This window comes from Macrobrachium rosenbergii, chromosome 52 (genome assembly GCF_040412425.1).
Source record: "Macrobrachium rosenbergii isolate ZJJX-2024 chromosome 52, ASM4041242v1, whole genome shotgun sequence".
Taxonomy (NCBI): Eukaryota; Metazoa; Arthropoda; class Malacostraca; order Decapoda; family Palaemonidae; genus Macrobrachium; species Macrobrachium rosenbergii.
The window spans coordinates 34873462-34889937 of NC_089792.1; the positions used below are offsets into that span (position 1 = coordinate 34873462).

The 16476-nt window shown below is 42.1% G+C and overlaps 1 protein-coding gene across 4 annotated transcripts in view; it reads left to right on the forward strand.

Moving 5' to 3' along the window:
* The window catches only part of Ac13E (Adenylyl cyclase 13E), a 277289-nt gene that overhangs the window by 43605 nt on the left and 217208 nt on the right, over positions 1 to 16476 (forward strand). For all 4 annotated transcript variants that reach the window (XM_067096065.1, XM_067096068.1, XM_067096066.1 and 1 more), the window contains one exon: positions 378 to 603. In XM_067096065.1, the coding sequence (XP_066952166.1) occupies positions 378 to 603 (226 nt within the window). The remainder of the gene's footprint in view (positions 1 to 377; positions 604 to 16476) is intronic.

Sequence of the window (16476 nt, forward strand, 5' to 3'; positions counted from 1 at the left end):
ATTTACGTCCCACCTCAGCCACCCCTCATTCTGGTACCTGGGCCAAAAGGCAAAGTGGAGAGCAGAGTGACAAGTGGGTGCGGCATCCCCCTACTGTCATTGGTTAACGACATTGTCTGAAAGTTAAACAGCTGTTCCAGCTCGCGTTCACAGGCTAAATCCTATGTAAAGAACTTCAGATTTGTATGCTTGGAAAAATACAAATTACTGTAAAGATTTACTATGTTTGGGGCAACAAATGATATACTGTATGTATATTTTAATATTGAGGATAATTTTTTATTAATGCTTTTTCCTGTTATTTTAAAAATTTCCTTTTGATATCTTATTCATGATCAATTTGATTTGTATCATGCTAATCCATTTGTCCTCTGCAGATTTGATAGTGAAGTTCTAGAGAACCAATACCAACGTTCTTCTCTGCCGATACTGACCCTACGGTTCCAGTATGCCTTGACATACATCTTGACCAGCAGCCTGACTTGGGCAATATATTGGGTCTTCGTTCAGACTCCTCACTGGCCCTCGTGCTTCGTTGTGGCACTGTTGTTAGCAATAGCATCTTTGTCACAGATTATTTGCACTCGCTGTAAAAGTTACAAGGTTTGTATCATCAACTGCTGCTCTCTGTTTGTTCACTAGTTACTACATGAAATTATATGTAAATATATATATATTTATATATATTTATATATATATGTATATATATATATATATATATAAATATATATATATATATATATATATATATATATATATATATATATACTGAACTTCTGCCTATCTTTTTCCTGTGGGCATTTTGCTTATATATGTATATATATATATATATATATATATATATATATATATATATATATATATATATATATATATATATATATATATATATATATATATATATACAGGAAATTATAGTTCAATATATTCACATTTATTGACACATCATCATAGGGGCATGAATGAGACACAAATATAAAGAAGGTTACAAAGTAAACAAAAAGAACAGGAATCCCAGATGGTCAGTTATTATGGTTTAGGTATGTAGATGACATTTTTTGTATCTGGCCAGTTCACGAAAATCTCCAGGAATTTCGCGTCAAGCTAAATAATTTAGTCCCTTCTATAAAATTTATCGTAGAGGAAGAAAGAAATTGTAATTTGAATTTTCTTGATGTAACTGTCCATAGACATGATAGAAATTTCACCTTTTCAGTCTTTTGAAAATCAACTAACATTGCCTCTTTTGTTCCATTATTATTCCAATCACCTCAGAATGTTAAATTCTCTGTTTTTTCTGGAATGTTCTTAAGGGCTTTGCGTGTTTGTAGCCCATTAGTTCATTGATGCTGAGATCAAAACTATTTATGATATTGCTTCGAAACTTTGTAGATGTAGCATGGAAAAGAGCCAGGAAAACATTTTATTTAACTAATAACGAACTTGAATTCAGCAAGCATGATATTCTCAAATTACCGTATGATGAAAGGTTTTTACAAATTCCTAGAATTTCAAAGCTTTTCAACTTAAATGCTGTTTTCAGTAATTTTAATGTTAAGAGTTTAGTGATAAAAAATTCTCTTAAAGATGTTTCTGGCTGCATCTATGAAATTCCTTGTAAAAATGTGATAAAATATATTATGGACAAACTGGAAAACCACTTTCACAACGAATCAAACAACACCAATTTTCTGTGAGAACTGGCCAAATATCAAATGCATTATTCGTACATATGAGAGATTTAGATCATCCTGTTAACTGGAGTAAAGTAAAACCCTTAGTCCCGTGCAATGACACAGTTAAAAGGAATATCATCGAATCTTGTTTTATTAAGTCAAATAATGAAAGCGTTCTAAATTTAAGTCTTGGTTTATTTAAACGATGCTTTAATAATTAAAAAAGTTTTTGATAAATATAAGCAAAATTAATATTAATTTTTATACATGTTTCTGCAATTTGAATGGGTAAGATTCCATTTGCTTTATGGTTAAGTATATATTTGGATTAGTTTGTGATCGCGTGATCCCGGATTTGCTGTGGATTAACCTTTTCTTTTTAACCCCTGGCAATTAACCATCTGGTATTTAAGATTATACATGTTTTTGGATTTTGTAAGCCTAAACTTTAGTATTTCTTTTTGTTTGGTCTTGGGTTCAGTTTGTGACAGCTCGATCCCGGATTATCCTGGATTAACTTTCTGTTTATTACCCTTTGACAACTGACCATCTGGTATTCTTGTTCTTTTTGTTTACTTTGTAACCTTCTTTATATTTTTGTCTCATTCGACACCGACGATATCAATAAACGTGAACGCGCTTGGTACTACTGAACTTGTCTTTTTCCTGCCTACACTTTTCATCTTCTGTGATTTTTAACCATATATACACTGATAGTCATTATATATTATATATATATATTATATATATGTATATATATATATATATATATATGTATCTTCTGTGATTTTTTAACCATATTATATATATATATATATATATATATACTGTATATATATACACAGTTGTCCCTCGTCTATCATGGGGGTTAGGTTCTAGAACCCCCTGCGATAGGTGAAAATCCCCGAAGTAGCGACCTATTATTTATTTTATTATTTACTGTAGACATATATATTCTAAGGCTTTATAAACCCTCCCCACACTGTTATAAACACTTCCTATGCACTTAAACAATTTCTATACTCTTAAACACAGAGCATCAACAGTGATAAAAATTCTCTTGTGTGTGTACATGTTACAATGATTTAATAATTTTCAAATACTAATATTAATGTAATCACATTAATATGTTATTTCACTTACAGAATCCATTTGGTATACTGTATTATTATTTTGATCTGTTATCATTGTAGTATGCATATAAAAATTGATCGTCCCACATTTGTAATGTTTACATTCTGAGAATCGGCTGACTGAAGCTGCTCACTAACATCAAAAGAATTAGGAAGATAATTTTTTAGTTGTTAAAAGAAAAATATATTAATGGAATTATTATTTTTAATTTTGTACATAAAAGTTTATGATACAGTAGTTCATATTTCATTGAGAGAGAGAGAGAGAGAGAGAGAGAGAGAGAGAGAGAGAGAGTTACTAGAGAGAGAGAGATGAAGTCTCAACAGTAAATGGTTCAACAGTAGGTGAGACTTAAGTGTTGGCTTGATAGGCTGGGGATGAGAGAGTATACAGTAATTTTAAATATTTTTACGGTGATTAGAGATGAAACATCAACAGTGATAAAATATTCTCTTGTGTACCATTATTTTTGTGATAATCAAAGAGTCCGCTACTAAACTTGAAATGAAGCACGGTTCAGTAAATCAGAGAAAGAAAAAAATATGACAACACATACCTACAGTAAAAGCAGTTACAGATGTTGGGACAGTGGTTTTTTATACATAAGTTACAATAATAATAGATAAAAAATATAGTTTATTCTGTAAGTGAAATAAAATTTTATTGAAATTTTGTTGTTGTTTTTTTTTTGTTAACCCTTAAACGCCGACTGGACATATTTTACATCGACAAAAGTTGTCTGTCGGGTGCCAAGTGGACGTAAAATACGTTGACTACAAAAAGTTTTTTTAAATATTTGCTGAAAAATACTTAAGAGGCCTCGTTTGCGAAAAATTTTAAATTGCTCCTTGAGGGATGCTGGGAGTTCACGGATCACGCTGTTGTTTTGTTTACAAGCGTGACCCAGCTGCTTAATGCACGAATTTCTTTCTTATCCCAAAAGAAAGCATCAACTAACTCTGCTGAAAATCTCAGAAATTCTTTAGTCACTTTGTCGTAATTTTTGCACCGTTTTCTATTAGCCTTCACATAAGGTTTTACATATGAAAATGTGCGCAATTTCATGTAGAATACAACAAAAAATAACTCATGGTTGTAGCTTTTATCAATTTTGACATATTTTCATATAAATCACGATAAGTGCCAAAATTTCAACCTTCGGTCAACTTTGACTCGACCGAAATGGTCGAAAAATGCAATTGTAAGCTAAAACTCTTACATTCTAGTAATATTCAATCATTTACCTTCATTTTGCAACACAATATTTCGATTTATGGTGAATTTTTGAAAAAAACTTTTTCCTTATGTCCGCGCACGCTAACTGCTGAAAATCTGAGAAATTCTTTAGTCACTTTGTCGTAATTTTTGCACAGTTTTGTATTAGCCGTTATATAAAGTTTTATTTATGAAAATTTGCGCAATTTCATGTAGAATACAACAGAAAATAACTCATGGCTGTAGCTTTTATCAATTTTGACATATTTTCATATAAATCACGATAAGTGCCAAAATTTCAACCTTCGGTCAACTTTGACTCGACCGGAATGGTCGAAAAATGCAATTGTAAGCTAAAACTCTTACATTCTAGTAATATTCAATCATTTACCTTCATTTTGCAACAAACGAGAAGTCTCTAGCACAATATTTTGGTTTATGGTGAATTTAAAAAAAAAAAAATTTTTTTCCTTACGTCCAAGCTAACTCTGCTGAAAATCTTGTAAGAGCCTGGTGCCGTCTCTTCCAAACACGAGTGTGTTCGTGTGTTTGTCATCCATTGGAGTGGACAAGACAACAAGAGCATCTCGTTTTCTTTCTGTAAAGGGACGCGATTTCAACCATACAATATTTCTGTCTGTTTCTCCCTAACCATTGTTGTCTTGATGTATGTACAATCACCACTTGCATTGCCATGCAAGCATTCTAATCATGTACTCATAATGTTCCAACGAATCTTCTGTATCAAACTGTGTTTATGTTTCTGTTTGTGAAGACGCCAAACGTCTCGCCACTCCGATGGACGACGAACACACAAACACACACGTGTTTGGAAGAGACGGCGTCGGGCTCTTACAATCTCAGAAATTCTTTAGTCACTGTTGTAATTTTTGCGCAGTTTTCTATTAGGCGTTACATAAAGTTTTATATATGAAAATGTGCGCAATTTCATGTAGAATACAACAGAAAATAACTCATGGTTGTAGCTTTTATCAGTTTTGAAATATTTTCATGTAAATCACAATAAGTGCCAAAATTTCAACCTATGGTCAACTTTAACTCGACCGAAATGGTCGAAAAATGCAATTATAAGCTAAAACTCTTACATTCTAGTAACATTCAATCATTTACTTTCATTTTGCAACAAACGGGAAGTCTCTAGCACAATATTTCGATTTATGGTGAATTTTTGAAAAAAACTTTTTCCTTACCTCCGCATGCGGTAACTCTGCTGAAAATCTCAGAATTTCTGTAGTCACCTTGTTGTAATTTTCGCACCGTTTTCTATTAGGCGTTACATAAAGTGTTATACATGAAAATGTGCATAATTTCATTTAGAATACAACAAAAAATAACTCATGGTTGTAGCTTTTATCAGTTTTGAAATATTTTCATATAAATCATGATAAATAGAAAAAATTCTACCTTTGGTCAAGTTTAACTCAACCGAAATGGTCGAAAACTGCAATTGTAAGTTAAAACACTTACAGTCTAGTAATATTCAATCAGTTACCTTCATTTTGCAACAAACGGGAAGTCTCTAGCACAATATTTTTATGGTGAATTTTTGAAAAAAACTTTTTTACTTCCATGCGTTACGAATTCATGCATCATTTTGTTATATTTTCTCTGTGTTGCTTTGATCATTTTACAATTTGTTATATACCAAAATCATCGCAATTTAGTGTACAATACAAAAAAAAAATAACTCATTAGCTTTAACCGTTTTGCTCACAGCGGGATTTGTATACAATTATATATGAAATTTTTTTTTGTGCTGTCACATATTCCAATATTTATGTATAATAATTATACTTTTTTTCATTTCTGATGGTTGCATACTAAACTTCAGGCAATGAGAAAAATGGAGCCAAAAATGAACTCTTAATCTTAAAAACTAAGCTTGCTGTGATTTTTTGAAAAAAACTTTTTTTCCGCTTCGCCGCTAACTCCCGAACGCCGCCGACATACGACAGACACTTTTGTAAATAGAGGCTCGGCGTTTAAGGGTTAAAAGATATGCATACTGAGAGAGAGAGAGAGAAAAATTGAACTGGGGTGTTATGTATGTTGGCAAGCTGTTTTGTGATTTTGTGTGATTTTAATTTAGCATTGATATATTTTTTGCTGTTCGCATTAATATTAATGATTGAAAATTAGTATATCAATTTTTATCATAAGAAATGTATTTAGGTTAGAAAATCTTATTTTACCACAAAAATAAAAAAAGGCCCATAAAACACTGTTTGAACTTTGCAACCATATATTTCAAGAACTTTTAAACAATGTTGAGTCTATGATAAATTAATGAAAGATCCCTCAACAAATATTGCTGCCCAATTTAACAAATCAGTCAGAACCATAGGGGGGCAATAAGAACTTAGAATTACTAGAGGCATTCAAGATAATCAACCTTTCTCTCCCCTATTTTTATGGCCTCCCAAAAACACATAAAGATGGAATTCCATTACGCCCCATAATAACTAGCAGGGGCTCTTTCATGTATGAATTATCAAAGTGGCTTGCAGACCTATTATTACCCTTTCTAGGAACCTCATCCTCCCACGTCAAACATTCAGAAGATAATATACGAAAATTTAACAGTTTAAATATCCCCTCTAATAACATCAAATTGCTCAGTCTAGATGTTGAGTCATTATTTCCCAAAGTCCCGATCGCTGATGTGGTCTTTTTTTAAAGAGGAAGGTACAGCCATATGAAGACCATTTTCCTCTTGGCATACATAAAACTGTTAAAACTAATCAATCCCTGTATAACTAAGAACGTGTCTTCTTTCAATGGTAATTTTTATAAACAAAGATTTGGCTGTAGCACGGGGCAGTCCCCTATACCCTTTTCTAGCAAAGGGTATATGGAATATTTCGAAACAGAAATTTTGTCGCCTATCAAACCCGCAATATGATATGGCCTAGATACGAAGAAGATATTTTTACTTTCTGGACAATAGTTGGGGAGACTTCAGTGAATTTTTTAATAGACTAAATTCGCTAGTCCCGACTATAGAGAACAGAACAGATATGCTTTCACAGCACAGTCGTCCCTCGTCTATCGCGGGGGTAAGGTTCTAGAACCCCCTGCGATAGGCAAAAGTCCGCGAAGTAGCAACCTTATATTTAATTATTTACTCTGTATATATTTTAAGGCTTTATAAACCTTGCCCACACTATTATTTACTTTTCCCACAATGTTATAAACACTTCCTGTGCACTTAAACTCTTTCTATCCTCTTAAACCTATGTAATAGTTCACAGAACAAGAGCATCAGCAGTGATGAAAATTCTCTTGTGTATGTACATGTTACAGTGATTTACTAATTTTCAAGTACTGATATTATGTAAACACATTATTATGTTATTTCATTTACAGAATCCATTTAGTATACTGTATTATTATTTTGATCTGTTTTCATTGTAATATGCATAAAAAAAAACCAGTCTTCCCACGTCTGTAATGTTTACCTGCTGAGAATCAGCTGACTGAAGCTGCTCACTACTACCGAAAGAATTAGGAAGATAATTTTTTAGTTGCTAAAAGAAACAAATTTATTAGTGGTGTGAGGTTCAAGAAGACAGGTCTGGTATGACTGATTTGTCTCTCGGAAACCGGGTATACATTGAGGAATGCGGACGGAAAGGAAGTGATCAACTTGTGGATTCCCATGTCAGGTATTTGGACAAGAATTTGCATTTGTTAAATGACATAAAAATGGGAATAATTTGCGTTACAATAAACACACAAAGTTGTTACATACATCGGCGGAAAGGCCGGACAGTAATGCGTATGGAGAGACACACAAAAAATATGAAATGATAACGGGTAATATACATGGCGTGATTAATGCAGAAATGAAGAGGCGTTTGATGCCTTTACAAGTGCGGCCCCCCCCAAGACAATGATTACAGAGATAATTATTGGATGACTTGAACATTAATCACGGAGGCGCTGGGGGAGCAGGAGGCGACCCCTTATCTTCAAGAGCTGTGGGCAGGGGGCAACAACATCAACTGCTGGATCTGCCGCAGCGTGGCCTCTGGGGTGCCCACGGCCCCACATTGGTGGGGCGGAGGGTATGTCTGCAGGCACATTTTGAGGGGGGGACCCTGGGACGTCTGCCTGCATCCTCCCAGATTTCACTGTCCAAAAGGAATGCTGGTTTTAGCCTGACGATGGAAACCCAATCCTCCCAGCCGTGGAGAGGGGAACCCTGGGACGTCTGCCTGCCTCCTGGATTTCGCTGCCCAAAAGGAATGCTGGTTTTAGCCTGTTGATGGAAACCCAATCTTCCTGGCCTTGGTCATCAATGAGACACGCCTTGGATGTCCTGTCGATGAATCGGTAAGGGCCCCTATAGGGCCTGGTCAAGGGCAGTTGATGGGCGTTTATCCTGGTGAAGACATAGGTGCAGGAATCCAGGCCGGCTGGGCTGTAGGTGTTGGTTCTGTCCATGAAGGTCTTATGGCAGGGCGCTAACTTCTGTGCTAGTTCACTCATCCTCGGGAGGGGATGTCGGTGCCATCGACTGATGGCAGGAAGAATTCCCCTGGAACAGCTAGTGTTTCTCGGTAGACTTTTTCTGCACGGGATACGTCGCCATCTGCCCTTGGTGCGGTGCAGAGACCCAGCAGGACCCAGGGGAGTTGGGCCCTCCAGTTTTTGTCATTACAACGTGCCATTAGAGCTGCCTTCAGTGAGCGGTGTGCCCTTTCTACCATGCTGTTTGCTGCAGGGTTGTAAGCCGTCGTGCTGTGAAGTGTTGTACCAATCAGTCGTGCCAGGGAGACCCAGAGTTCTGACAGGAATGCTGATCCCCTGTCCGTGGTAATGCTGTCTGGCACTCCGAAGTGGCTGATCCAACTGGAGAGGAGGGCTTCTGCGCAGGATGCTGTTGATGCCTCCTCCATAGGTGTTGCCTGTGGCCAGCGAGTGGAGCAGTCTATGATCGTCAGGAGGTACCTGGCACCCCCAGGCTGCGGTAGAGGCCTGACGACGTCCATGTACATTTGGCCGAAGCGCTGACGAGGTTGAGGGAAATCACCAATGCCTGATTCTGTGTGCCTTGTGACCTTGATGGTTTGGCATGGGATACAGCTCCTCGCCCACTGGGGCCATCCTTCCTGATGCCGTGCCACACTAACTTTTCTGTCATCAGGCGCACCGTTGTATGCCCTGATAGATGGGAGAGGCCATGAATGATGTCGAACGTCTGCTTCCTCCTCAAGGCGGGGACCAGGCGGCTGGGGCAGCTGGTGCTAGTGTCGCAGAGAAGCGTTGCGCCTGAACTTCCTAAGGGCACGTTCTCCCACTTGAGTGCCATTAGTGCTCTCCTGTAGGCTGGTGTTTCTGGGTCTGCTGCTTGCTCCCTTGCCAGGTCTTCATAGTTTATGCCGAGGTGCAGGGAATTGATTTCCACCATTGACAGGGCGTTGGCTACCGGATTGTTCCTGCCTGGGACGTAGGTGCCGGTGCAACCAAACTTGGAGATGGCGGCCAAGTGCTGTTGCTGCCTCACCGACCATAAATGTGTGCACCAGGGGCTTGTGGTCCGTGAGGATGGTGAATGGAGTGCCGTCCAGCAGGTATTTGAAGTGCCGCACAGCCTGGTAGATTGCAAGCAGCTCTCTGTCGAAGGCACTGTAGCAGGTCTCTGCTGGCGACAACTTGCAACTGAAGAAGGCTAGAGGCCTGGGGGTGCTGTCGACTACTTGCTCGACCACTGCTCCGTAGGCGATGTTGCTGGCATCAGTGGTGAGTCTCAGGGAAGCGGTGGGGTTATGATGAGTTAAGGTGGTGGCACTCGCGAGGGCTGTCTTTGTCTCCTTGAATGCCTGCTGTTGCGGAGGGCTCCACGTCAGTATTTTTGGCTTGCCCTTCAGGACTCCGGTCAGGGGATACATGATGTGGGCAATACCTGGGATGAATCGGCGATGGTAGTTTACCATGCCAAGGAACTCTTGAAGGGCCTTGATTGTCTGCGGCGTCTGGAACTTTTTTTATTGCTTTCACCTGGAGGTCATGGGGCGTACTCTTGCTGGGGAGATCTTGTGTCCGAGGAAGTCTATTTTTTCCGCCCCGAATGTGCATTTGTCGAACCTGATGACTAATCTGTTCTGGAGGCACTTGAGGACGGCGCGGACGTGGCGAAGGTGTTCCTCTGGGGACCTGGAGAAGATAGGATGTCGTCTACGTAACAGATGCAGAAGGGCAGGTCCCCCGGGATGGTGTCCATCAGCCACTGGAATGTGGACCCCACGTTCCTAAGGCCGAAGGTGGAGTAGGAGAAGGTGTACGTCCCGAACAGCGTGATGATGGCTGTCTTCGGGACATTGTCAGGATGCACAGGAACCTGAAAGTATGATTTTAGCAAGTCCATCTTCCTGAAGACCTTGGCGGAAGGGGTTCCAGTGGGTAGTGATCGGCTAAGTCCAGGCAACAGTAGTCTCCGCAGTGCCTCCAGGAACCATCCGACTTCTTTACCATGTCGGGGATGTGTAACACCTACCTGTTCCATTTTGGCGAAGACCCCATTTGGCGTCTTGTAGTGTTTGGGGGGAGGCAGGCGTCAGAACTTGGCATGAGTTGTGGGGGGTTGTTGTAGTGATGTGGTGGTAGATGTCATGCTTGGCACCGGCCCCCAGCAACTGGCGGAGCTCTGGTTTAAAAACCTCCAGGAACTCCTGGAGGAGGGTGGTTTAATTGATCGAGGCTGTGAAGCAGACAGCGGGCATCCCTGGTCCGGTGGAGAGTGGTCGGGAGTAGCAGGTTCCGTGTCGGTGGGAGGCGTTGCCTGCCGACGTTAACCAGGAGTCCATGGTGTCCCAGGAAATTGGTGCCCAGGAGGGGGAACTTGACCTCTGTAATGATGAAAGGCCAGTGATACCTGCGGCCCAAGATGGAGATTGTACGGGACGTTGTTCCATGGCAGCGGATGGGGGTTCCGTTCACGGCTGCCAGGGAAGTCGTGGAGTCAGCTGTCAGGGTGTAATCCTCCTCCAACGGTGGGAGCACTGACTGCAGTGCGCCCTCGTCAACCAGCAGGCGCTGCTTTGTTATATCGTCTCTGATGAAGAAACCTGCTGGCCACAAGTCATTGTATTTTGCAGCCACTGCTGTTACTTGTGGCCACCCTTCTCGTCTTTTGTGAAGGAACAGGATATTTTGCAGTTCTGGTGCTGGGGCCGAATCTTCTGTTGAAATAGCACCACACCAGGTTCGTCCGCGCGCTCTGCTCCCTTGGCGGTGCTCTCCTCCTGTAGATCGCGTTTGTGTTCTCTGGGTTGTCATCCTCCGACATCAGGCTACAGGCTGCGAGGGCGGCGGCGTGCTTGGAGGCCTTAGTGGCTTCATGGATTTTCTGGGCGACGTTGACCAGCTCATCCATGGGAAGGGCATCTGCGTCAGTAATTTGGCCCCTCACCTCCTGCGGAAGGCACCGCAGGAATATTGCTCTTGTCAGGCTGAGTTCCTTCCTGTTCCCATTTGCATCGATGCCCGGCAGTGTTACTAGACCCTGCCGTTCGTCCCAGGCGTCCCTGGGTGATGTTTCCCCCAGGGGCTGGGTCAATAGGTCTAGGGTGCACTGCTCTCTCTCTGGGACGGTCATGGAATACGTTTGTATCAGCTTTTCTCCCAAGGCTGTGTACGTGACCTTGTCTGGCTGTGAGTTAAGCCATGGGGTGATCTTGTTGAATACCTCTTCAGGTAGCGTTGTCATGGTAATGTCTGCCTTGGTCTTCTCATCTGTGATGTGCGCCACGCGGAAGTGAGCATCTGCACGCAGAAACCAAGATGCTGTGTTCTGGCGCGAAAACGGGGGGAACTTTACCGCATCTGGCTTTGTGGGCGAAAGGGCCACTTAGACGATTTCTGTGTTTTTAGATTGCGATTGTAATTCAGACTCTGCCATCTTTACTTTCACACACCAAAATGTGAGTATGCGCCGTATTTAGTCTGCTAATGGTGTTAGAATTCGAGTGGTCAACGTGAGCCATGAATGGCAAGGGCCAAACTGTTCAAAATGCCAAAATGTACCCTTGCGGGGATGCCGTTATTAGTCCGTTAATGGCATGGGATTCCTCTGAGGAAGGAGCTTTCAGAGGCCTAGACTGTGTCACCGTTTTGAGTCCATTAGTTCTCTGAAGGTAAATGCGGCCATATTTAGTCGGTTAATGGCGGGGCCAAAAGTGCGTGGTTACCTGTCGCTCCTCGGGTCACCAGTTGTGAGGTTCAAGAAGACAGGTCTGGGTATGACTGATTTATTTCTCGGAAACCAGGTATACATTTAGGAATGCGGACGGAAAGGAAGTGACCGACCTGCAGATTCCCATGTCACGCATTTGGACAAGAATTTGCGTTTGTTAGATGATATATAAATGAGAATAATTTGCGTTACAATAAACGTACAAAGTAATTACATACATACATTGGCGGAAAGGCCGGACAGTAATGTGTATGGAGAGATACATAAAAAATATGAAATAATAACGGGTAATATACATGGCGTGATTAATGCAGAAATGAAGAAGCGTTTGATACCTTTACAGTGGAATTATTTTTAATTTTGTACATAAAAGTTTATGATACAGTAATTCATATTTGTTCCGACACAATATACAAACTCTAAGTCCTTTACATTAGGAATTACTTTCAGTGTAGTTTGGAAACTGCCGTTGAACTTTCGAACAAGGTGGTTAGGCAGTTAACTACTGTCCGGGAGGCTGGGGTACCACCTGTCCGGATGTAAACATTCTAATTTGCTTTCGGCCGTCGTAGACTGCGGATGTTGTTTCTCTCGCTCTCTGCCCAACTGTTGAGCTTTTCCTGGTGGGAACTTTCCTTTTGTTTTTTTTTTCAGTATGAATGTTGATAAGCCCTTGAAACCCTCCTACCCCCAGCGTGTATGTCCTGGGGTAGGAGGCAAGAAATGCCATACCTTTAGATCTAGCGTTGACACGGACCCACATGCCCTCTGCCCCACTTGCAGGGGACGTCTGTGTTCGCGCGCCTCGCCTTGTAGCGAGCGTTGTTCTTGGTCTCCCGAGCAGTGGAGGAAGTTTGAAGGGAGGAGGCGCTACCGTAGGAAACCCACCAAGGAATTGTCGAGGGTAAAGCCCCGAACGACTCCTGTGGTGGCTGATCAGTCGGGGTCATTTCTCCCTCCCAGCAAGCTTCCCTTCTTGCTACCTCTCCCTCAGGTGAGGACTCCCCTGACCCTTCCTCATTTGTTTCATCGAGTGTGGAAGGCAACGGGGGAGTTGTTGCTCAGGACATCCTCTGTGGGGCCTCTCCTCACTCTGGAGGTGAATTTTTTCCCCAGGAGCGAGTAGAGGCTTCCCTTTTTGACCTGACTTTATTCTCAGGTTTTGGGGTGGAAGCGTCTTCTGTTGGCCAGGTAGCCGATCTGACATATGCCTGGCTGCACCTGGATCTGCCTGGTGTGCCGTCACTGGAGGGCCTGGTGTCACACTTGTCTGGCGCTCCAGTGACGACTCACACAGCCACCGTTTCCACCACCACGACTGTCACCGTGTCGTCCTTCGGCAAGCTGCCTGTGACTGTGGCCTCGCACCTGGACACCCAGGTTTCGGCCGCGCCTGCCACATTCCACTCCTCACCGCTGCTTCCTGGGTTCCTGGCCCCTTGCACATGGTGATGTCGTCAGTGCCTTATATGACTATGCCTGCTCCTGTTGCTGACCCACACTCGTTATTGACCACGGTTTCGGCTCCTCGCTTCCCTGACACTCGGCCCGGCCTGGCTCCCCGTGCGCCACCCGTCCCTCCGACCCTGGCTTCGTCCCTGGACTGTCCTGGCTCCCGCACTGCCGTATCTGTCCCGGTAGCTACTGGCCCGAGCACCATCTCTGCTACCCGGGTTGCGCCTGCTTCCGTGTGCCCCCTGGTTGCTCCTGTGCTCTGCTGCCCCTCCGTGGTTTGGGGACTTGACTATGATCCTGAGGAAAATGGCGAAGAAGAAGTCGAAGAAGAGATCGAGGAAGGTGTCGTCGTCTTCGTCTTCGTCTTCGTCATCGTCATCATCAAGAGTATAGAAAGTGTTTAAGTGATTGGGTGCGTTTATAACAGTGTAGGAAAGGTTTACAGTATAAGAGTGTGGGGAGGGTTTACAAAGCCTTAAAATATATGTGTGCATTAAATAATAAAGTAGATATAAGGTTGCTACTTCACAGATTTTCACCTATCACAGGGACCCCTTCCTGTTCCGGGTGTTATTTTCCCCAAGTGTTAGCATGAAGGGTTGCCAAGAAGTGGATATTTCTAGCAGCTCCTCCTACAAGTAGACATTTTACACCCTCTTTCCAGTGTGAATGTCAGCAAATCAGCCCAAAATGCTTACAATTTACTGTCCTCCTTAAGCCTTTGCAAAGTTTGTTAGATTAAAATTATATCCAGGTGACTGTTTTTAAGTGATAAGGTTTTAACTTTAGCATACATGAGTTAGAGGGCAGCACCTGCAATTATTTAATACTACTTGGTGTAACTTTAATATGAAATTGATTCAAACTTAAGGTTAGTGGTGCTTAAGGTATTACAAATATGTTGTTACATGCATATAATAGGCTAGGACAGGTTTCTGCTGTTAGGGCAGAGACCCGACTTAGCTAAAATAAAGCACAATTTCATACAAGTTTAGAAGCCTTTATACATTTGTGGGGCTACTTGGTGAGTGCCATGGTACCTTGCTGAGATGGTGGCACTAGTGTCATGAGGGCAGAGTGGCTCTGTGGTATACAGTTCATTTTCTGTTTAGAGGGTTTTAAATTTGTCTTGCAGGTAATTGCACAAAAGGAAAGTCAAAGGCTTGAAGTGCTAGAGGGTCTGGCCATTGGCGCTCCATTGGTCAGAGAGTGAAGTTTAGTAGGAGAATTATGCAAGGTTGACAGTTAGTTGTTACAAGGCTTAAATTTAAATTAACAAATTATTAAAGTTACAAATTTACAAAGAGTTAGAGTAAGGTATTAACCAGGCATCCTACTCTAGTTGGGTGTCAAGGCACTCAATCAAAGTCAGGCACTGTGCCAGGACAGCTCAGTGTCAGGGAATTTGGGGCAAGTTGAGGATCTCCTGAAGGAAGATCTGTGGTGTGCTCTGGCACTGGCACTAAGGCAGGGCCCAGCACGTAAATTAAATTTGGTAAGGGCTGAACCTTCAAGACAGACGGAGCCTGGCACTGTTCAGGGTGCTCAGGTGGCCCTGGCAGTGGTTCTAAGGCAGGTCTGTGAGGGCTATCTGCACCTGATGGAGACTGTGAGGGGTTAGTACCCCTGGGTCATCGTGAGTTAGGTGGGGACAGAGAGTCCTGTCCCTGGAGGTGGTCATACCCACCAGGAAGGTAATTGGCTACTGCAAGTGTGCAGAGCTTGTTTCTGTGGGATCTGGTGACCCTCAAACAAACTGTTGCGAGAATCAACCGTACGCGATTGATACTCTCGATGGTGATGAGTTTGTTTCTCAATTTGAGCCCCATAAGGGACCTTGTCTTCCCTTATCATGGAGACTTGCGCACCAGTGTCTTCAAATGCCGTGACCTGGCGTGCAGGGTAGCTACCTTGAGAAGGCACCCCCCTCGACTTGGGACCACCTTGACATGGCTCTTGAACCCCAGGAATTTGTTTCCGAGTGTGAGTCCAAGAGTCCCATGTATCATCATACATTTGTTTAGATAAATTTTTGTGGAATTTTCCACTTTTGCTGAAATTTATTGGACCTGTTAAATAGGAAAAGATATCATGGCTGGGACTGGGTTTATATCCGAAGCCAAATGGTGGGAGCTGTGGTGGGACCATCTACTGCTTGATGATCTTCGGGCCTGAGAGTTATCAGTTTGATTGCTCAAAGGTGGAACTATTCTTTAGGGCTGGACCATGGATTCCAGGGGGGTCTGGTTCTGGGGATGGGGCTCTTGGCATTCTATCTGGTTTGCCTGATGGGGATGATTGTATTGTTGTAATACTCTCGGTCCTAGCAAGTGGGTTAGACTTACACTTGGGCCACTCTAATCATATTGTGCCATCCCCTGTGGGTAAAGTAAGTGTGGGTAGGGTAGGGATGTCGACATTTGGGAGTCGGTTTTCACTTGTGCCATTGGTGGAGGAATAAACTCCAGGAAAGACTGATGATACCTTTTTAAGGTTTTCAGGTTTTTATGTTTATTTTTTTTTACTTCAGTCTTTATGTGTAGTAGTGTTAAAGATTCAAGTACCCCTGGGCTCTTTGATGGTAGCGACTCGGTACAGTTGACAACTGCTGGAACCTCCCCTGACAACCTTTCTCTGGAAAAATAAAAAAAATCTTAATGTAATTACACTGGAACCCTATGCCCCAGTACAAAACAAACAAACAAACAAAAACAGATATCTTGACCCAATCTTGACTCACTTCGACTCCCCTTTTGGAAGTGGAAGTTGGTCAAGGTT